General features: G+C 41.9%; 1 protein-coding gene across 1 annotated transcript; it reads left to right on the forward strand.

Moving 5' to 3' along the window:
* The first annotated feature begins 1,354 nt into the window (after positions 1 to 1,354).
* On the forward strand, positions 1,355 to 22,816 carry LOC118109251 (serine/threonine-protein kinase pim-1). The gene is made up of 10 exons (XM_047340278.1): positions 1,355 to 1,414; positions 18,358 to 18,370; positions 18,493 to 18,804; positions 19,015 to 19,109; positions 19,199 to 19,246; positions 19,386 to 19,607; positions 19,914 to 20,091; positions 20,211 to 20,384; positions 20,511 to 20,592; positions 22,723 to 22,816. Exons 1-10 carry the CDS (start codon positions 1,355 to 1,357, stop codon positions 22,814 to 22,816), a joined length of 1,278 nt encoding a protein of 425 aa, XP_047196234.1.
* The last annotated feature ends 787 nt before the right edge of the window (positions 22,817 to 23,603 follow it).

Genomic DNA, 23,603 nt, shown 5'->3' on the forward strand with positions numbered 1-23,603 from the left:
GTTTTAGTCTTTAGTCCTCACAGGATTCCCATTTCCATTCTAATTGTCGTTGCCTGCTACATTTGAAGGCTTTTTGAACAAAGATTTTCAGCAAAGTGACTTTTCCCACAGCAGATGCTAAAATGAATGTGTGTTTTGATTGCTCAAAGGCAGCTCCTGCTTTAGTCCTTGCAGAGTGATCACAGTACAGTTCCTCCGGCGTGCAATAAAATCTGTACCTAATGACAAATTATGAGAGGACTTTTAAAGGGGTGAAGAAGAAATGTAAAGTAAAACCTCCAGCTTGTCTTATCAGAACATGGTTTTGACAGAGATGTTATAATGATGATGCAGTTTGCACATGTTCTGGTGTTTACTGCGTCATGGAATGTTGAATAAAGTTTAACAACGATAGTTTGGCTATTTTATGTACTTTTTATGCACCCAGGTGCTGCAGCTGAAGGAGAACAACTGCACGGTCTGATTGCATGACTCGCTTCCCACAATATTTAAGGTCATGTGGACATGGGTGATGTTTTGCAGCGCCTGGTAAAAGTCAGACAAAATTTCTAACCAGCATGCATCACGTTAAATCAGTGCGGTGCAGAGTCACATGAAGTCAAAAGAACCCATGGCTTCCCAAGGTAGCTACCGCCATATAGCAACAGTCATATTTGGGGGCGTGGCTTGTTGGTGCCTGGTGCTATGATGTCAGACTAGCTGCTTAGTTATCTTGGATGTGTGTGTTCTCTTTTGACGCAACAGTGTTCTCGGTGTGTACACACACATCAAAGAGAACTAAGCAGCTAGTCTGACATCATAGCACTATATTTTAGGCACTAAGTTCTCTTTTGGTGTGTGTGTTCCCTTGGTGTGTGCTATAATCCATTTCTGATATCTCCTTTGTCCTAGTTGATCAGTGTATGGTAGTACACGGAGAACAGAGAGAGCACTGACAGGAATAGTACGATTTTCAAAAACTAAGCCAATAAGAGAAGCATTGAAAAACAATATCAGAAACATGAAGATGGACATCATTAGCATTCTGCCCATTGTGACGCCCTTTTTCCAAGGCATGACATCAGAACAATGGAATCTTTCTTCAAAAAAGGCAACCTGATGTGGCCAAGCAATGACCATACCTCGGAGAGAAACTGCTGGAAATTGTCATTTTGATGACACAACGATCCAAAGGATCTTGAGATAACAGCTGTGCCTGTGTCTGAGAAGAGTGTGATTTGCCTTTGGGCAAATACACTTCCTCAGGTTTTACCAGGCTCTGACGCTCCAGATGAAATCAATTTTGTAAGTTCAGAGAATTTGACCCAGTTGACTGCCAAAGAGATTGCAGAGTGTGTCAACTCTTGTCCTTTCCATGGGTGTGGACAGTGTGAAGGCAACTACCCTCGTGGTCACACCTCCAAAAGACTACAAGGTATGATTCAAATAGGGCCGCAAAATGATCAAGGGATCATGAGGAATCTGAACGTATGTGTGCACCTTCTAAGAGCAAAAAGAAGGTCTACCAACTGGTCAATGAAGATGACAGTCAGTCATCATCCTCATCCCAGAAGACAATCCCCAGAAGACAGGAAAGTCTTCTGTCCGCAACATCCAACTGTCCAGGAGATCATTAAGGAGGAGGTCTCTCAATACACAGAATCTACTAACGATGAAATATCCGACTATGATTATGATCAGTTGAATCTGGCTCCACTTCTGGAGATTAAGAATGTTGCAGATGACGTGTTGTTGAGGTGATTGTGGATGAAATCATGTCGCAAAACAAAAGATGATCCAGAAACAGCCCAGAGCACACTCCTCTCTGAAGAAAGTGTCTGAAAGGATTAGGACACCGCTAAAAGCAGTTTGCCTAAGCGCCCATTTGTCGTATTGTGGGCAGGTTGAATAACAAGTACTTTGACAGCCTTTACAACCCGGCCTTTGACAAGGTTTTGGGTAGGCAGTCAATGCAATCTGTTACGAAAGTGATATTGACGCTTCCGTTTCCAACAGCAGTTGGTGAGATACAGCAGGGGCAGAATGGGTCTGAATGGATGGATGATATTTTCAGTGGTGAAACCCTCGAGTTAACTAACGAGCTTGAATAATATCCTCAGCAATCACATAGATAGGATGAGACGTAAGATGACCTCACGACCAAAAGCCTCACAACCACGGCACAAGCATAACGGTTTGTCCGCTACGTGCTATAATATCAGCTGACATCCTTGCCATTGTGTGGTGTTTCCTGGAGTAATGAGGTGGTATTTCACACACAGTCAGAAACTCTCTACTCTACGGATAACACATGCAGTTTAGAAAAAGCGTGTCAGAGGGCCCGATCGGTGGGGCCAGTCTGCCTTCGGCACCTGGGCAACGTCTGGCTCAGAAAGCAAGGTGACCACTCCCTGGAATTCAGTGAAGAATACAGAGAAGAGCAAGAACCAACAGTGGAAGGAAGGAAATTACCCATCATGGATAATTGGTTCTGAAGCTGGTTTCGGAGGATCTTTACAAAGCAAAGTTGTCGAACACTCTCAGATCACTAAACACCATCATCGTAGCCTTCACTGAAACATATGGGTCGTAAATCAAGGATGAAGATTTTGAGATCACCCTTAAAAATGATGAAACAACTTGACAAAGTCGTTCATAAAAAAATCTGCAAAAAGTGGCACGGGGTTGTAAGTGTGCTGTCAGAATTGAAATGGAAGACCCAACACTGGACAAATATATTGGTTCTGTCGTCAAAGATCTGTTGTGACACTCACCATCAAGACTAGCCACCATCAGCAGGTTCTTCCAGACTGTGCAACGCCTTCTCCAAACCTTTAATCAAGAATCTTGTTACCAGATTAACAGAATGAAAGTGTAACTTGATAAGTTTTTAGGCTCCTAGTCCCCACAGATTCCCATTTCCACATTTTAATTGTCGTTGCTCACTTACATTTGAAGGCTTTGAACAAAGATTTTCAGCAAAGTGACTCTTTCTCCACAGCAGATGCTAAAATGAATGTGTGTTTTTGATTGCCCAAAGGCAGCCTTTTTGCCAGTCCTTGCAGAGGGATCACAGTACAGTTCCTCCGGCTGCAGCAATAAAATCTGTACGCTAATGACAAATTATGAGAGGACTTTAAAGGGGTGAAGAAGAAATGTAAAGTAAAACCCTCCAGCTTGTCTTACTGTGAACATGCGTGGTTTTGACAATGTTATAATGATGATGCAGTTTGCACATGTTCTGGTGTTTACTGCGTCGTTGAATGTTGAATAAAGTTTAACAACGATAGTTTCGGCCACATCTATGTACTTTTATGCACCCAGGTGCTGCAGCTGAAGGAGAACAACTGCACGGCCCTGATTGCAGCTGACCTTCCGCCTCCTACAATATTTTAAGTGTCATGTGACATGGTGATGTTTGCAGCGCTGGTAAAAGTCAGACAAAATTTTAACCAGCATGCATCACGTTAAATCAGTGCGGCAGAGTCACATGAAGTCAAAGAACCATGGTCTTCCTAAGGTAGCTACAATGCCATATAGCAACAGTCAATATTTGGGGCGTGGCTTGTTGGAAAGCCTGGTGCTATGATGTCAGACTAGCTGCTTAGTTATCTTGGATGTGTGTGTTCTCTTTGACGCACAGTGTTCTCTTTTAGGTGTACACACATCAAAGAGAATCCAAGCAGCTAGTCTGACATCATAGCACAGCTTTAGCACCAAGTTCTCTTTGGTGTGTGTGTTCCCTTTGGTGTGTGCTATAATCTCATTTCTGATATCTCCTTTGTCCTAGTTGATCAGTGTATGGTAGGGTAGTACACTTGAGAACAGAGAGAGCACTTCCACAGTGGAATAGTACGACATTTCTAAAAACTAAGCCAATAAGAGAAGTATTGAAAAACAAGATTAAAAATGAAGATGGACATCGACAGCATTCTGCTCCATTGTGACGCCCTTTTCCAAGGCATGACATCAGAACAATGGAATCTCTGAAAAAAGGCAAACCTGATGTGGCCACAATGACCATACCTCGAGAGAAACTGCTGGAAATTGTCATTTTGATGACAATCCATCCTAAAGGATTCCTGAGAGCAATAGCTGTGCCTGTGTCTGAGAAGAGTGTGATTTGCCTCTTTGGGCAACACACTTCCTCAGGTTTTGCTCAGGCTCTTGACGCTCCAGATGAAATCAATCTTGCAAGTTCAGAGAATTTGACCCAGTTGACTGCTAAAGAGATTGCAGAGTGTGTCAACTCTGTCCTTCCATGGGCGTGGCACAGTGTGAAGGCAACTACTCCGTGTCACACCTCCAAAAGACTACAAGGTATGATTCAACAGGCTGGCAAAAATGATCAAGGGACTCATGAGGAATCTGAAAACGTATGTGCAATCTTCTAAGAGCAAAAGAAGGTCTACCAACTGGTCAATGAAGATGACAGTCAGTCATCATCCTCTATCCAGAAGACAATCTCAGAAGACAGGGAAAAAGCTCTGTCCGCAACATCCACAACTGTCCAGGAGATCATTATGAGGAGGTCTCTCAATACACAGAATCTACTAACGATGAAATATCCGACTATGATTATGATCAGTTGGAATCTGGCTCCACTCTGGAGATTAAGAATGTTGCAGATGATTTGCTGAGGTGATTGTGATGAAATAATGTCGTGAAACAAAGATGATCCAGAAAAACAACCTGTACACACCCTCTCTGAAGAAAGTGTCTGAAAGGATTAGGACAATCGCTGCAAAGCAGTTTGCCCAAGTCATCCATTTGTCGTATTGGTGGGCAGACTGAATAACAAGTACTTTGACAGCCTTTACAACCCGGCCTTTGACAAGGTTTTGGGTAGGCAGTCAATGCAATCTGTTACGAGTGATATTGACGCTCTGCTTCCACAGCAGTTGTGAGATGATGGCAGGGGCAGAATGGTTCCAATGGATGGATGATATTTTCAGTGGTGAAACCTCGAGTTAACCACCCAGCTGAATAATATCCTCAGCAATCACATAGATAGGATGAGATTTAAGATGACCTCACATCAAAAGCCTCACAACCACGGTGCACAAGCATAACGGTTTGTCCGCCACGTGCTATAATATCAGCTGACATCCTTGCCATTGTGTGGTGCTCTTTGGAGAATGAGGTGGTGGTTTCACACACAGTCAGAAACTCTCACTTCCACGGTGATAAATAATATAGTTTAGAAAAAAGCTGTGGCCAGAGGGCCCGATCGTGGGGCCAGTCTGCCTCGGCACCTGGTAACGGGTCTGGCTCAGAAAGCACAAGGTGACCACTCCTGAATTCAGTGAAGAATACAGAGAAGAGCAAGAACCAACAGTGGAAGTGAAGGAAATTACCCATCAGGATAATTGTTCTGAAGCTGGTTTCCTGAGGATCTTGCTAAAGCAAAGTTGTCGAACACTCTCAGATCACCAAACACTCATCATCGAGCCTACTCGAAAACATATGGGTCAAATCAAGGATGAAGATTTTGAGATCACCCCCAAAAATGATGAAACAACTTGACAAAGCCGTTTTCAAAAAATCTGCAAAGTGGCACGGGTTGTAAGTGTGCTGTCAGAATTGGAAATGGAAGACCCAACACTGGACAAATATATTGTTCCTGCCGTCAAAGATCTGCTTGTGACACCACCATCAAGATCCAGCGCCTATCAGCAGGTTCTTCTCCAGACTGTGCAACGCCTTCTCCAAACCTTTTAATCAAGAATCTTGGTTACCAGATTAACAGAATGAAAGTGTGTAACTTGATGGGAAATTAGTCTTTAGTCTCACAGATTCCTATTTCATTCTAATTGTCGTTATTTACATTTGAAGGCTTTTAAGAAAGATTTTCAGCAAAGTGACTCTTTCTCCACAGCAGATGTTAAAAATGAATGTGTGTTTTGATTGCCCAAAGGCAGCCTTGCCGAACTTCTGCAGAGTGATCACAGTACAGTTCCTCCGGCTGCAGCAATAAAATCTGTACCCCAATGACAAATTATGAGAGGACTTTTAAAGGGGTGAAGAAGAAATGTAAAGTAAAAACCCTCCAGCTTGTCTTACTGTGAACATGCGTGGTTTTGACAGATGTTATAATGGATGATGCAGTTTGCACATGTTCTGGTGTTTACTGCGCCGTTGAATGTTGAATAAAGTTTAACAACGATAGTTTCGGCTATTTTATGTACTTTATGCACCCAGGTGCTGCAGCTGAAGGAGAACAACTGCACGGTCTGGATTGCAGCTGACTATTCACAATATTTTAAGGTCATGTGGACATGGTGATGTTTTGCAGCTACTGGTAAAAGTCAGACAAAATTTCTAACCAGCATGCATCACGCAAATCAGTGCGGTGGTATTTGTATGTTTGCAAGAACCTATGGCTTCCCAAGGTAGCAATGGCTGCTATAGCAAATAGTCAATATTTGGGGCGTGGGCTTGTTGGAAAGCCTGGTGCTATGATGTCAGACTAGCTGTTTGTTATCTTGATGTGTGTGTTCTCTTTGACGCAACAGTGTTCTCTTTGCGTACACACACATCAAAGAGAATCAAGCAGCTAGTCTGACACATCATAGCACCAGGCTTTAGCACCAAGTTCTCTTGGTGTGTGTGTTCCTTTGGTGTGTGCTATAATCTCATTTGATTCCTTGTCCTAGCTGATCAGGTATGGTAGGGGTAGTACACGGAGAACAGAGAGAGCACTGACAGGAATAGTACGATTTTCAAAACTAAGCCAATAAGAGAGAAGTATTGAAAAACAATATCAGAAACATGAAGATGGACATCTATTAGCATTCTGCCCATTGTGACGCCCTTTTCCAAGGCATGACATCAGAACAATGGAATCTTTCGGCAAACCTGATGTGGCCACAATGACCATACCTCGAGAGAAACTGCTGGAAATTGTCATTTTGATGACAGCAATCCATCCTAAAGGATCTGAGAGCACAGCTGTGCCTGTGTCTGAGAAGGAGGGATTTGCTCTGGGCAAATACACTTCCTCAGGTTTTTGCTCAGGCTCTGACGCTCCAGATGAAATCAATTCTTTTGGTAAGTTCAGAGAATTTGACCCAGTTGACTTCATGTTAAAAGAGATTGCAGGAGGTGTCAACTCTGTCCTTTCCATGGGTGTGGACAGTGTGAAGGCAACTACTCCTCGTGTCACACCTCCAAAAAGACTACAAGGTGGCGATTCAACAGGCCGGCAAAATGATCAAGGGACTCATGAGGAATCTGAAACGTATGTGTGCACCTTCTAAGAGCAAAAGAATGTCTACCAACTTCGGTCAATGAAGATGACAGTCAGTCATCATCCTCATCCCAGAAGACAATCTCAGAAGACAGGGAAAGTCTTCTGTCTGCAACATCCACAACTGTCCAGGAGATCATTAAGGAGGAGGTCCTCAATACACAGAATCTACTAACGATGAAATATCCGAACATGATTATGATCAGTTGGAATCTGGCTCCACTTGGAGATTAAGAATGCTGCAGATGACGTTGCTGAGGTGATTGTGGATGAAATCATGTCGCAAAACAAAGATGATCCAGAAATGTAGCCCAGAGCACACCTCTCTGAAGAAAGTGTCTGAAAGGATTAGGACAATCGGGCTAAAGCAGTTTGCCCAAGGTCCATTTGTCGATTGTGGGCAGGCTGAATAATGCTACTTTGACAGCCTTTACAACCCGGCCTTTGACAAGGTTTTGGGTAGGCAGTCAATGCAATCTGTTACGAAAGTGATATTGACGCTTGCTTCCAACAGCAGTTGGTGAGATACAGCAGGGGCAGAATGGGTCTCAATGGATGGATGATATTTTCAGTGGTGAAACCTCGAGTTAACCAACGAGCTAATACATCCTCAGCAATCACATAGATAGGATGAGATTTAAGATGACCCTTACGACCAAAAGCCTCTACAACCACGGTGGCTGCTATAACGGTTTGTCCGCCACGTGTTATATAATATCAGCTGACATCCCTTTACACAGTGGTGTTTCCTTGGAGTAATGAGGTGGTGGCTTCACACACAGTCAGGAAATCCCCACTTCCACGGTGATAACAATATGCAGTTTAGAAAAAGTCAGCCAGAGGGCCCGATCGGGTGGGGCCAGTCTGCCTTCTCGGCACCTGGTAACGGGTCTGGCCTAGAAAGCAAGGTGACCACTCCTGAATTCAGTGAAGAATACAGAGAAGAGCAAGAACCAACAGTGAAGGAAGGAAATTACCCATCAGGATAATTGTTCTGGCTGGTTTCGAGGATCTTTTGCTAAAGCAAAGTTGTCTAACACTCTCAGATCACCAACACCATCATCGAGCGTCACTCGAAAACATATGGGTCGAAATCAAGGATGAAGATTTTGGAGATCACCCCAAAAATGATGAAACAACTTGAAAGCCGTTTTCAAAAAAAATCTGCAAAAAGTGGCACGGGGTTGTAAGTGTGCTGTCAGACTTAGTCAAGACCAACACTGACAAATATATTGTCTCTGCCGGGCCGAAGATCTGTCAGACACCACCATCAAGATCCAGCTACCATCAGCAGGTTCTTCTCCAGACTGTGCAACGCTTCTCCAAACCTTTTTAATCAAGAATCTTGTTACCAGATTACTGAATTGAAAGTGTGTAACTTGGATAAGTTTTAGTCTTTAGTCCCTCTACAGATTCCCATTTCCATTTTAATTGTCAAAGTTTCACGATATTTGAAGGCTTTGAGCCAAAGATTTTCAGCAGTTGACTCTTTCTCCACAGCAGATGTTAAAAAATGAATGTGTGTTTTTGATTGCCCAAAGGCAGCTCCTTGCCGAGTCCTTGCAGAGTGATCACAGTACAGTTCCTCCGGCTGCAATAAAATCTGTACGCTAATGACAAATTATGAGGACTTTAAAGGGGTGAAGAAGAAATGTAAAGTAAAACCTCTCCAGCTTGTCTTACTGTGAACATGCGTGGTTTTGATAAATGTTATAATGATGATGCAGTTTGCACATGTTCTGGTGTTTACTGCGTGTCATGAATGTTGAATAAAGTTTAACAACGATGTTTCCGCTATTTTATGTATTTCTTTTATGCACCCAGTGGTGTTGCAGCTGAAGGAGAACAACTGCACGGGGTCTGATTGCAGCTGACTCGCTCTCACAATATTTTAAGGTCATGTGACATGGTGATGTTTTGCAGCGCTGGTAAAAGTCAGACAAAATTTCTCTAACCAGCATGCATCACGTTAAATCAGTGCGGTGCAGAGTCACATGGTCAAAAGAACCTATGGCTTCCCACAGAAGCACCACATAGCAACAGTCAATATTTGGGGCGTGGCTTGTTGGAAAGCCTGGTGCTATAGCTGTCAGACTAGCTGCTTAGTTATCTTGGATGTGTGTGTTCTCTTTGACGTAACAGTGTTCTCTCTGTGTGTACTTCCAAGGGGCAACATCCCGGGCTGAGAGATGAGGCCACAGAAGTGCAAAAAGCTGCAGTTCACTGGGTGGCCACTTGAGGCTGGTTTCAAGAAGGAGCCACCCTCATTGACTCTAAGTTAAAAGCCCGACTTTAGAGCAGAATTAAACCTGTTTACAGCATGGTTCAAAAACGGTTTTAGTCTCAATCACTTAGTTCTTCCTTCATGACAACTCTGAGGGGGTGAATTTTTTCTAACTCGCTCGTTTAAATTATATAGAGGTTTGATATTATAATAATTATCACTTGGATGGACAGGTGACGCCACCGTTAAGTCGCGACCCAGCTCCTAGCCTGTTGCCTGCCTCGGCCTACCTGAGCTAACAGGCTACCAGGCTAACCCGTCACCGAACAGACCTGAGTCTGTGGAGAGAAGTCACCTTGGGATACTGGATGAATAACACGGTTTGATGTTCGGCTTGTTCCCCCGGACGGAGAACTTGTGTGACGCCTCGCGCCTCCCGCTTCTGTGATAAGTAAAGTTTATTTTATGTATGTGTTAGTGTTAGTAGTGATGAGCAGGTATCGTTCTGTACTGGCTTGTTAGCTTAGCTCCGGGCTAGCCTGCAGGCAAGATACCAGCAGTAATGGCGATACACCGGACCGTACGGAGTTATTACCGATGAACCGAGACAGGCGACTGTGCGTGTTTGGAGAATAAGCTCCACTAATGAAGATATCTAATGTTATGTAAAGTTGTTTCACTTGCCAACCCATTTGACTTGACTACGTTACACAGATTATTATTCTGCAGAAACAGATTTACTGTGATCAACTGGAAACGTGATATATTTAAAGTCACATCTGCATTTTAAGAGCAGCTGTTTAAAGTAGCATTACTGCCTCCTAAAGCCTTTTATTCAGAGTATTGGTGTTGATGTGTTGTAACGTGGTTAGTGAAAACTAAAACTCTGTCGGCTACATTCAGTTTTACATCGTTAATCTTAGGCAGACTTTACTGAATTATTGTGTTAAATAAATTATAGGAAGTGTAACTTACTAGAAATAGAGTATTCACATAGAGAACCTGAGGCTGGATGTCCACCACCTATTTCTAAGCTGAAATGATTATGATCTGATGAACTTTAAGTAATAAACTTTTATTTTTACCATGTAAAAGTCTGTTAAGGAGTTAACCTGGCATGTATGACTTTTTACGTATCTGGTGTATTTGTGTTGAATGTTCCTCTAGGTGACTCAGACAGCCTGCACCTGTGATGTCCAACATGAGACACAACTGGAACTAAACCAGACTGAACACTGAGGGTCATCACTCAACACTGACTCCAGGTACAGACCTGTTTTCATAACTTTACAAACAATCAAAGTTGAAAGTATTGGTATATAATACATAATGCATTCAATTATAAATGCAATACTATTAATGTGGAAGAACCCATACTGTACATTCATTGTCTTGTAGTAATTGTTTAATCCAAAACCATATTCAAATACATAGTTGAATATCCACAGAAAATAAGGATACAAACTTTGTTCATAAGTAACACTTCCTCTACAATAATGCCACTTTTATGTTTCCTGTCATTTTATTAGTGACGGACTAGCCTGGAAGGACACAGCTGTGCTGACTGTGTTCTGTCTCTTATGGCAAAGAAGAAAAATAAAACACTGGTTTTATCTAAAGTGTATCAAATCAGAAAGTAAAAGATAAACATTGTTCTGATAAGTGTTCATTTTTTAACCAACCACAATGAATATAGAAATTAACTCATTATCCATACACTTTAGCAATGACTGCCAACTCTAAACAGTTGCAGGCCATCTTTAGTTAAGGAGGAAAACATGAAGTGTTGTGCAGGATGAAGCTATGCAGGTCAGTCTCTATGTTGACCAGCCTGAAGCTGCCGATCTCCACCATGTTGCTGCTGCCACAGTGGATGCTGAGGGATATCAGGTGCTGCAGTGCTTCATCTAATGAAAAGAAGAAACTCACTATAAAAGGATGTTTTATGTTGTATGTTCCAGCAAAGACTGGTTCTTACAGTTTATTCTGTGTTCAGCAGGTGGAAGCACCACAGATTTCAGACAGAACCAATGTACTGGGCCTGGGTTTGTACCTCATGGTTAAATGCACATATTGTAAGTCGCTTGGATAAAGTATCAGCTAAATGAAATGTATCACTGAAAGAAATAAAACATTGTACAAATAGATAAAATGTCTTTCTACCTCATCTGTAATATTCAAGGTGATAATTCCCACAGAGCTGTTGATACAGTCCACATCAAGCCCTCCACCTCAGTGAAAACATAATTATATAATAAAATATGAGAACCAACAGTGGTGTGGAGATTATAATTATATCTAAACTGTCTAATTCACTGTAAATCTATAACAGGCTAAATAAACATGGTGGCAATAGTAATGGTGGTTATACCAGCATGTATCATAAACATTTGTGAAACATATAGTTACTATCATACGCAACTTACACATAAGCGATTCATTAACTTATTAACTTATTAAAATTAAAATCAAGTCACAACCAAACACGACTGTAGTAGTGTAGTTAATTTGCTTCAATCTGTTCATTACACGTGTTAAAATAAACGGTACCTTTATAACAATTACATATTAAAAACCACTTGAGGCATGTAAGCATATGACGATAATAGATAAAGCAATAGGGTTTTGTTGTTGTAGTTTCAAGGTTACTTACCTCTAGTGGGAGTTCGTTGTAACATCGCGACCATCCTGAAGCAATAAATACCGCAGCGCTAGCCGCAGCGTCGCGGGTGATGTAGCTCAGCCTTAGCCTGAGCTAACCAGGCAACGCTTGAGCCTCTGCGGGCGTGGCTCAGCTGTCAGTCTTCACTCGCGCTCCTCTTTGCCCATTTATTGGTTAGCCAGGAACTAGGAGGAGTCAGCACCGGCAAGATGGCGCCGGGTGAACGCCTACTACTAGCCTAATTTTCACTCTTCAGAAACCAACGGGTGACGTCACGGACCCTACGGCCATTATATATACAGTCTATGTATGCAATATAAGTTATGTTCTGAATACATACCAAGCATTACTAGAGGAGGAGTCAAAGGTAGGTTGAGTGTCCTTTCGCCACCACTGTGGAAGATTGCTGCAGAGCACAGACAAAAAAAATGTGGTGAGAATATTAGAATGAGTCCATCTGAAGTCTTTGTAAAGTGGTTCCTTCAGCAGCTGGACAACATACTAATATTACACACTATTAGTTAAACTTTAATACCCAATAAGAGTAACATTATCAAAGCTGTAGTGGAGTTGAAAATGTACAGAAGAGGACAAACTAAGTACTATTTAGTATTGGCCGAACCTACAAAATAATAATTAAAAAAGTAGCTTTACTGCTGTACTCACAAGTCACTGCATGGCTGATTGAGAGGTCCACATGCAAGTGCTGCAAGCTAGCTAAGTTACAGTTCTAGTCAGTCTGAGTTTGTATAAAAGACAGCAAAAGTAAGCAAAAAATGCAAGGCAGATAAGGTTTATTTCAACTTACCGAAGACTTGCTGATATGATGCAGGATTCAGATGGATAATCCTCTAAAAAAGGTCCAGAGTTGGGTTTCACGACTTTGTGTTCAACATGTGTCTTCTACAAATATAGTAGCATTCTGTTTTTTCAGGACCTCTCTGCCGTTGATTCTGACATCACCCCCAGAATGCAATGCTGTTTACAGTATATTGCAATGTTTTAAGGAAAACAGCAAGCTGCTCATAAATATTTCCCAGAATGCATTGTTTTCTACAGCACAGTGCCGTTTTAATGGAAAACAGAATGTTACTGTCAGAATTTGGCTGTTTTCTTACAGCAATTCATTACAGTGCAGGTAGGAGCACAAATCTCTGCCTGTCCAGCTGTAATCTCTCAGTGGATTTTCACACACCACTTTAAAATCAACCTTGACAAGACCAAGCTACTTTCCCTTCCAGGGAAAGGCTCTCCCACCCATGACCTTACTATCACCATCGACAAATATGTGGTAGCCCACACCCAAACCACAAGGAACCTGGCTCTGACACTCGACAGGCAACTCTCCCTTACTGCCAACATTACTGCAACAACCCGTTCCTATAGATACATGCTGCACAACATCAGGAGAATACTGTACATCCTCTTCTCACTCAGAAGGCGGCACAGGTTCTGGTCCAGGCCCTGGTCATCTCATGCCTAGACTATTGTAACTCCCTCCTGGCAGGTCTACCTGCTAGTGCCATCCGACTTCTGCAGCTCATCCAGAATGCAGCAGCTCAACTCGTCTTTAACCTACCTAAATTCACTCACACTACTCCGCTCCTCCGCTCCCTTCACTGGTTACCACTAGCTGCCCCGATCCGCTTCAAGATACTAGTTCTTGCGTACCATGTTGCAAACAGATTGGGTCCAGTCTACATCCAGGACCTGGTCAAACCGTACACCCCAGCCAGTCCACTCAGCTCTGCATCGGCCAATCGGATTGCTGCTCCCTCACTGCGCGGGATAGCTAGCCACTCAACAAAATCACGACTGTTTGCTGTCCTGGCTCCCAAATGGTGGAATGAGCTCCCCCTCGACATAAGGACAGCAGAAAGTGTACACATCTTCGGCTGCAGGCTAAAAACACATCTCTTCCGACTACACCTTGGTTAAGAAAATGATGGTCTAAGATTTTGTTTTTAAATTAAAGTTGCACTTATATGTTGCGTTTACATGTAGCACTTTGTAGTTTGGCTTTTTTTAAGCTAATGTACTTACAAGATTCTTGCTGCTCTGGGTTTGATTTTGAGGTTTCATGATTTAATGCACTTATTGGAAGTCGCTTTGGATAAAAGTGTCAACTAAATGATATGTAATGTGATGTAATGTATGCCACTGGGGTCTCCCAAAGACAGCCAGAGACAAACCGGTTACTTTCAGTATCTTTGTTCTTAACACACGTGAGCAAACATAAATTAAACTAAACATCAATTGTCCAACACATAACCTTTTCAGGTTTGTCTGTGTCCTCTCCAGTCCACCGTGTGTCTCTCTGCATGTCCCTCCTTGCCTCCCTATGGCAGTTCTGCTGCTGCCTTTTCAACCTGAGCATTAATCAGCTAACAACCCTGAGCTGTGCTGATTAATCCTTTAGTACGGGTGGAGGTGCTCTCTGAGCCACATCCATGCCAACAAAGGGAAAATAATGTTCTTATTGTATTGGAATTAATAATAGGTGGTCTTGCTGGGATCCTTTCAGAAGATACACATAGGCCTGTGCTCAATGTATCAATTTCCATTAGTTATAGCTACACAAGTAAGATTAAAGTAGGAAAATCATAATCAAGTAGCCATTATTCATCAGTTCATCAATCGGTGTCTATGTAAAACCATAAATTGGCTTGTTTGTTGTTTACAGAATGGACAGTCATTACTGTTCCAGGTGTTGATGCTGTATAGCAGTATATTGTATAATGTATATTCCAGTTGTATAAATAAGAATGTACGCATTCTTGTAGACAATCTTGTGTAATCCCAATGTTTGACTCGATTGTTAAAAAGGCAACCATTTTTATTTTTATGGATTAAATATCTGTAAGGAGGCTTGAGTCCTCCTGTAGCAGCCACACGTTCAGTTCCAACCTGGCCCTTTGCTCTTTCTCTCCCCTTTTCACACCTAAATACTGCCCAATCAATAACCCCCATAGTGCCCAATAATGTCTAAAAAAAAAAATAACTGTGTGATATACAAGTGGTGGCTCACGGTAATGAATTCACAGAGGATCATGCGACTTGTACTCTTTGACAACAGTCTTGGTTTAGTTGCACCACTGTCACCCTGCTCATTCAAATACACTCAAATAATAGCAGACAGTCAACATTTTGTCGTTTATGGTTAGCAATTGTGAATTAAGGCCAAACTTACAATTAATGAGTCTGTTTCTCAGGATTTTCCAGCTTTATTGGTTGAAGTATGTTTGCTGTTGTTGAAGATGCAAATACTTAAAGGGGACATAGCATGCCCATTTTACCACAAGTTGATATGGTTCCTTGGGGTCTTAATGAAATGTCTGTAACATACTTTGGTCAAAATACCATAAGGATCATTTAAAACAGCACCCTTTTTACCCTGTATAAAACAGCCCTCCACAGAGTGACCTGTTTTGAGTGCCTGTTCCTTTAAATGCTAATGAGCCAGCTCCCCCCTCCCTCCTCTCCCCCCATGATTTTAAACGATATAAATTACATATTTCATGTGATATAAATTATCAAATATGCATCCCATACTTTGTATTCCCCTTCTGTTGTCCTGGAGTTTTAATTTTCCCAATCACATAATTAAATGTCCCCCTCTGCCCATCCACTACAAGCACACAATCAGACAGACAGAGAGAGAAAGAGAGGTGGGGGCTATGAAGACCATCATTTACCCCGAACCCGGCATTCAACGGTACAACAACAAGCGGAGAAAGCAGAATCGCGGGCTGACCTTATATATACAGTCTATGGGGCTGACCAGCGGAGAAATGCACGTCCCGTGTGAACAGCCAGGCGGCTGCGCGCGAGAACGGCGCTGCGCTGCCTCGCAGCGGCGCTGCGTAACGAGTGTAAACCCGCGTAACAGTGGGGGCTCGTGTGTTACAGTAGTGCTGAACACTGCAGAAGTCTTCCACACTGCTGGCTGTGTGGCATTGACACAAATTCCAGCTCACGCATGGGAGAGCGAGCGGTCGCGCCCGAGCAACTGCTGCAGCCTCCCAGTCCCAACGATCCAGACAAATGCCACATGTGAGTGAATCGCGGGCTGACCAGCGCGGAGAAATGCTCGTCGCTTGGGAATGGCGCTGCGCTGCCTCGCAGCCTCGCTGTAAACCCGACGTAACGAGTGTGGGGGGACGGGGGGGCCAAGGCCATGTAGGGAGACTTCCAGTGCCTTGTTATGACACAAAACCCAGGAAGCTCAATCGAGTCGCTCAAGCATGACGTTTCTGACTTAGAGGAACCATAACAAAACGCACGAGTGTTTTTTTCCCAGAGTTTTTGGGTTGGTAGACATGCCAGATACCCACATTAACCTGTAGAAGCACTAACAAAGTGGAATTTGCATGCTATGTCCCCTTTAATACTTAATACTTTTCACATTTACTCAGCAAATATCTATACTGTCTCCTACTTTTTTTTACAATGAATTGTGTTATTTGCAATCATTCTTTGGAATTATATTTAAAAAGTAAAATATTTGAGTACTTCATCCACCCCTGAAAGTTACAAGCTTACAAACTTTTGTTGCAAATATGAATCATGACCCTTTCTTCTGCTACTCCTGAGCTGACTAGCCAATCAGACAAACAATACAGACAGGGCGCATTCACATGATTACATCTAGCATTACATATGACTTCCGTGCTCACATGGAGGGTTAGCAGGTTCTGGCGTTCTTATAGTTATGTAACACAATAAAAAAAACGTAAACAAACACCATGTGTATGTAATCAACACTGATTGGTCCGTGTGGTGTGTAAATCAATCGATGTTTCGTTGTCAAGGCTATTGCTAGCCTATGAGCTTGCAGCTCTCTCTGACAGGAACTGTCAGTACGATACTGGTTGGCTGGCGAGCCTGTCAATCACTCATTTTCATGCCTGTTGCTAGCCGATGGCCTTAAGGCTCAACTGACCGATACGCCCATGCTAGCGGTTAGCTGTTATGCTCAGAAGAATGTTTTCCAAAGAGCTCCAGGACGATTCTTTCACAAAGTACCGTCGACGACGTCCGCATCGACACTCGGTTCACTTCATGGTCCCGGTTTGGGAGGATTTTAAACTGTGGTCACCACCTTACTAAGCGCCCATAGCAACAACCATAACAACAATAGAAATCCGATAAAAGCCTTTGCAAAAACTAACTAACGAACTAAACTAAAGATCATACACACTATCTGAAAGAAGCTTATGAAAATAAAAAAAATGAAAAGCAATTTGCTTAAAATTTGATCGAAAACACATTTAAATGACAAGATTGAATTTCCCATAAAGAATAATATGAATGTCCGCCATGTTTTTGGTTTTCACGGAGAGATACAGAAGCACATAGGTCACGTGTCCAAAGCCTCCTGACTCACGATTACGTGGATTTCATACGAATTCTAGTGCATTACCTTTCGTATCATTTCCAAAGAAACCTGGATGAGAACAGCCTGCATGTACATTTCCATTAAATTTTCAATTAGCTTCCAAATGGGGCTATCTGTGTGTGTGTGTGTGTAACAGAGAGAAAGTGTTGAACTGAACCAATAAAGAACAATTGCAAATATAAAATGCTGATTTAAATATAAAAACAAAAATAAACAATATTAATATGATTAAAAGTGAGGAAAATGTTTCATCATATTTGACATGATTAATACTTCTACTAATTCTGTGAGATGAATGATTTACATTGTTTGACTAAAAAGGAAATGTTATGTCTTTTTGAAACAAAATATTTTGGCATCTTTTGATATAATTTGTACTTCAAAGGACACATTCTAGAACTCTGCCTCCGTCCAGTCCATTAGATCACAGGAAGGCAATTACAACTCAGTCACACTCAGCAAATCAGCAGTGTGAAGACACACGTTTGGCATCTTGTCAGAAAAAGTTTTCTTAAATATTTGTTTTGAGCACGATAACACAACAGCATGTCTTCGACCTCCAGCCCGCGTTATTCTGTGCTCTCTTCTGGGTTTTCTGGTAAGTCCTGGTCAACAGCTGCAGCTACTTTCCATGCACTGTAGGTTTTGTGCAGCAATTTTGTCTGACAGTTTATCAGGTAAACTCTTGTAACTCATTGATTTGTATTGGACATTTTAATATTCTTACTTCACTGTAAGGTTTTGTCATTGGCTAAAGCAAAACAAGATTTCAACATTTAAATTACACTAGGAACGACTTGATCACCTGGAGTATACCACACTCTTATGTTAATATGATTTTGCAGGAAATCTATGAAGGTTAGTAGTGAGTTGCTAGTGATTTCTAAATTCAAACTGTAGTTCCCATGTTCAGATAATGTTTGCACAATCAGATACTGTCTGTTGAAAGGATTCAAGATTCATTCATGTGTCTTTTGTAGAGACCATTGGCTGCTTCAGTGATCCCATAGACATCTTTGAGGAGAATTGGCAGATCACTAACAACAAAAGGAAGGCCGGCATACAACTGGAGTCATCCAGTGAGAGGACAAGGGGTGCCTTCGAACCCAGTGAGGTGTCAGTGGAGAGTGAGAGAAAGTCCAAGAATAGAAAGGCCTCCACCGACATAGAATCTCCTAGTAAGAGGCAGAGGAGTGGGAATGACGACTCTGACCTCTCCCCGAGCTCCAGAGACCTTTCACCTTCCAATCAAGAAAACAGGAGCATGCTCCTCATCGGTCACACCAGTAGAGGTAAGGTAATGGTGTGAAAGAGACTGACTGCAGTTTGCATGAAAGTAATACGATCAGTGTTAGATTCATATATTGGACCTTGAAAAAAAATATTATATCCTTAAGCACAGAGACCAGCCAGTTTAAACATACAGAGGTTACGGTTAGAGGTAGTGATGTGATCCACAAATGTTTTTAACTGTTGTTGAACGTGTGTGTGTGTGTGTGTAGCTGAATTCGAGGCCAAGTACCTGCAGTTTGAGCACCTTGGACAAGGAGGCTTCGGGTCAGTTTATGCTGGAACAAGAGAAAGTGATAATTTACCAGTAAGTAAAACTAATCTATTCTTCTACGACACATACACACAGTCACTATCCCCTCTACTGACCAAAGCACTCATGATTCTGTCCTGTAGGTGGCGATCAAATACATCCCTAAAAAACATGTGCGGACTCTAACATTGGTAAGTGACTGAATCCGATGTCTCATTCACAACTGTTGAAATGCTTTCACGTTTTTGTTCTTCTTCTATTTCTTTTGTTGAAGAGGAAAACACTTCCCCGTTCACTCAGACACTAATGTTGTATTTTGTTTTCCTTCAGGTCTCAAACAAGGGGAGATACCTGATCCCTCATGAGGTGCTCCTCATGGTCAGAGTAGCAAGCGTACCAGGATCTGGGGACAAATCTGCAGCCGTATCATTTATAGAATGGTACAATCTGGATCAGGAGATTATCCTCATCATGGAGAGACCGGTCCCTGCTGTTGATTTATCAGCTTACATCCAGTGTAACGGTCACCAACTGGACGAAGGGACGGCAAAGGTACTGAAACCAGCATGTTGCTGCGTGTACAACGGGTTTCCCAGCAGGTGTTGATTGTTCAAGCTGCCCCACACTAGTTTATTTGTTTCCAACTAAAGTTAAATATTTTTATTTTATTGCTTTTTTTCTTGATGGAAACATTCTCTTTATTCCTAAATTGTAACTTATATAGCTTCATTATTGGTTGAGAAAAAAATTACATGAGGGTTAGGGTTAGCTACAGAACGGTTACTATGGAGCTTGATTGATGAAAAGCTGTCTCTTCTTCACCGCTCTAACTCCTCCGTCTCTTTATCTCTGTTTCAGATCATCATAAAGCAGCTGGTGGAGGCAGCCATCGAGATGCACTCAAAGGGCGTTTTCCATCGGGACATCAAGCTCGAGAACGTTTTGATCCAAAACACCTCAGATGGTCCACGGGTGCGGATCATAGACTTTGGATGTTCCAGCCTCGTGACAAACATGCCTTGCAGCTCCTTCTCTGGTACAGTACTTCTGCTCCTGCTCTTCATTCATCTGGTGATCTCTGGTCGATGACTTTCATTTAAATCGCAGCCTGTTCCTCATCCTTTGTTTCTTTCTGTCTCCTTCTACATACTGTAGGAACCTTTGCATTTGCACCTCCAGAGTATTTTAAACATCAGATGTACAAGGCCAGGCCAACCACAGTATGGCAGTTGGGGGCCCTCCTCTTCAACATGGTGGATGGATGCAAGCCATTTACCACCGGCGACTTCACCAGCAAAAACATTCAAATCAGCAGTAAGCTGTCCCACGGTAAGTGATTGAGTACCTGAGTGTTGGTATTAATAGTGTAAAGTAATCATGTTTCTTCCATGTTGCAGTAGATCACTGCAGATTCCAGACTAAATTTTCTCTGTCTTCTGTCAACTCTCTTCTCAGAGTGTCGGAGGCTGCTGCACGTGTGTTTGGCTGTCAGCCCTAAGAACCGAGCTACGCTGCACAATCTCCAGCAACATTCCTGGTTCACATGATGCTGCTTTTTCTGTTAGTTTTCTTTTCAACTTTCTTTAATGTGTATGTATTATAAGAAATTATATGTAGTATAACAAATGATATTTATTATAAGAAATGATATGTATTATAACAAATAAATCACAATGTAGATATTAAGTTTTTACCACAAAGTTCAACCTTTAAAAGAGACAGCTTTTGCAATGTGACTTCTGGCTCAGTTTTGTTGTTTAGTCGACTAGTCTCCATTTATGTAAGAGATGGGTTGCTGGGCTAATTGACTTGTATTTCATATTAGGTACTTCAGTGCAAAAGAACAAACACGTTGTATTCATTTGAAAGATCAGTTGCTGCCCAGACATTGGATGTTGGTGTGAATAGGCAACCACAAAACATGTGTGTTTTCAAAGACAGTGAGATTCATCTTCTTCTCAGCTAAAAACAGCCTTGCTCTTACCATCAGGGAAACTTACAGCAAAAGCTACTAACGTTTGTAGTGGGAACTAGTGGAGAACTTAGCTTGACCCAAATGCTAAACTACTCCATCAAGTTACACATTTGGGTCCTCTGGACTATGTGCGAATGTGAATTACTAAGCATGCTAAGCACCTCAGAAAGAGCTTTCTGTTTCATTACAAATAATGTGTCACCATGGCAACAGCTTTACTTGAAAAATCAAAAGCATCATATCAGTGTGTTATCAAGGACTGAACTGCAAGATTTAGTCTTTGGTTCAAGGTTGTGTGTCTCAATAGTAATTTGTCATATAATATGAAGTAAAACGTCCTGTGCTCTATTAGATTTTTTATAGAGTTAACTAAATGAAAGCTACATTCTATTTCAACAGAACAGATTGAAATTAAATTTATATTTGAAAAGTCATGTCAAAGTTACTAAATGTTTCCCCAGTGTGCAGTAGGGAAAAAAACTGTCTGCCTGATTAACCATGAAATGAACAATCCATAGTGACTGAGATGAGGACAGTCTTCGAGTTCATGCTCCTTTCTACCCTGGAAAAATCCATTTGACATTTTCACCAGAGAACTTCACAGGGACAGAGTTGTCGGAAAGGAGGGATTTAAAAAATGCAATGTTCTCAAGAGATATTCTCCATTCACAGGAGGAAAACTGGTGGACCACAGCAGTTACCATCAGTCAGTACACACATTCAATTCTTGTTTTGTTTGTTGTCCAATGACAACAGAAAATAATTCCCAAAACTCTGGTAAGAAAGGAAACCCTGGTTTGTAGAGGACGAACCAGGGTGTGAAATAGTCACAGTCAGTGTTACCTATTCATTATGAATTCCTGAAACATGGAGGATGGATACACTGCAATGGGGCACAACCCTAACAGCCAGCCTTCTCCCCAGGGCCTGGGGGTGGCTGAGGAGGGGGAACCTCTAAATTATGAAGCACTAAAAAACTGAATAACTGGAATAACTAAGTTGAAAGAAACTAACACACAATTCACAAACCTGGGACACCACAAGACCTCTCTGCCAGGACTCCTCTGCTTAAAAAAAAAAAAAGAAATGAAAAAATAGAAGAGAGAAAAAAAGGAAAGATATAGTTCGTTCTGTACAGCTCTGCACTTCTCTACCTACCTGCACAAACACATTGTCTTGTCCTGTCTTACCTGTTGTGCTGCATTTCACCAAATAAATTGGACAAAAATCCCAAACTCCTTAAACAAAGCCAAACCAAAATTGGTTTATTTTGAGTGTCAGTCTTAATGACTTGTTAATGGTTGTGATGATCACAGCTTTCTTCCTGTGACACTGATCTTTGTTGACAAATACACCCTCTAATCCAGCTTTGGTCATCTTCATGCATCAGTGCCCTGAAAATTGCTTCTAACATCCACGAGCACTTGCTTATTACTTAGGAAGCTGCAGTTGCAGGTTTTTCTGACCATAGCTCAAAAACCCTGTGAGCAAGATCTGAACTCCCCATGTGTCCCGTTTATGATGAGCTAGGCCCAAACACAGGAAAATGATTTAATTTTCAAAAATTTGCTGACAAACAGAACTCAGGAAATCCCCCAAAAAACTTCAGGTAATCAAACAGACGATCCAAGAAAGGAGACAGGGATACACAGAAACTTAATACACAAGGTTGATTGCTGTGTCTCAATTCAGGGGCTGTATCTTCTTGAAGATGCTGTCTACCTGGTCCACGAAGACCGCCTCCTTCGTGGGCTGCATAGACCGCCAAGGCAAAACCGAGATCTAATGGTCTGGTCTACAGAGAGTTTCCGAGATTGGCATCACCAGCAGGTCCCACCTTTATTGCTGTTGCCTTGCAAAGCTGCAGTTGAACACAGTGAGAAAGTCTTAATGCCCCTTGGTTTCTTTAAACATATACCGTTAGCTGTTTAGGTGAGTTAAAGCGAGATGCTCAAGCATCGGACGTCTCGTTGTTTGCTGGTGCCATTATCTCTTGAAAAACGGTTCATCACTGAAGCGCAGTGAAACCTGAGATAGGTTGGGCAGGGAAGGATCCATCTGTTTCTCACGGATGAAAGGACACATTGGATGGCTGCATTTGATTGAATGTTCAAAATCAGTCTTCAAATGCAGCCTCAGCAGGGTGCGGCCCCTGAATTAAGATACACCTAATGACAAAGGAAGGAGAACAGATAGAGAGAGGGTAAAGTAAAAAAAACAAAAAAAAAACAGTCTAAACACTATTCATACAAAAATGTGTCAAAATATAAATCAAACGTCCACAAATGTCTTCCAAAAGTTATTTAACAGGGAGCAGAATCGTGACAAAAAACATACAGTTGCATCGTTATATCGTCTATCTGTGGGATTTATGTAACTCCATCCTCAACCAGTATATTACGACTTTGGCTTTGGCTTAAAAATAAACTTTCCTCCATCCAAATACTGAAACGGTGCTAATATTCATTTCTGTTAAACAGGACTATAATTGCTCGATAAAATAAGACTGTAATTGGATTAGATTGAATCCTCATCAATTGATCTTTGAAATACAAGAAATACACGTCTCAGAC

Source organism: Hippoglossus stenolepis, chromosome 1 (assembly GCF_022539355.2).
Source record: "Hippoglossus stenolepis isolate QCI-W04-F060 chromosome 1, HSTE1.2, whole genome shotgun sequence".
Taxonomy (NCBI): Eukaryota; Metazoa; Chordata; class Actinopteri; order Pleuronectiformes; family Pleuronectidae; genus Hippoglossus; species Hippoglossus stenolepis.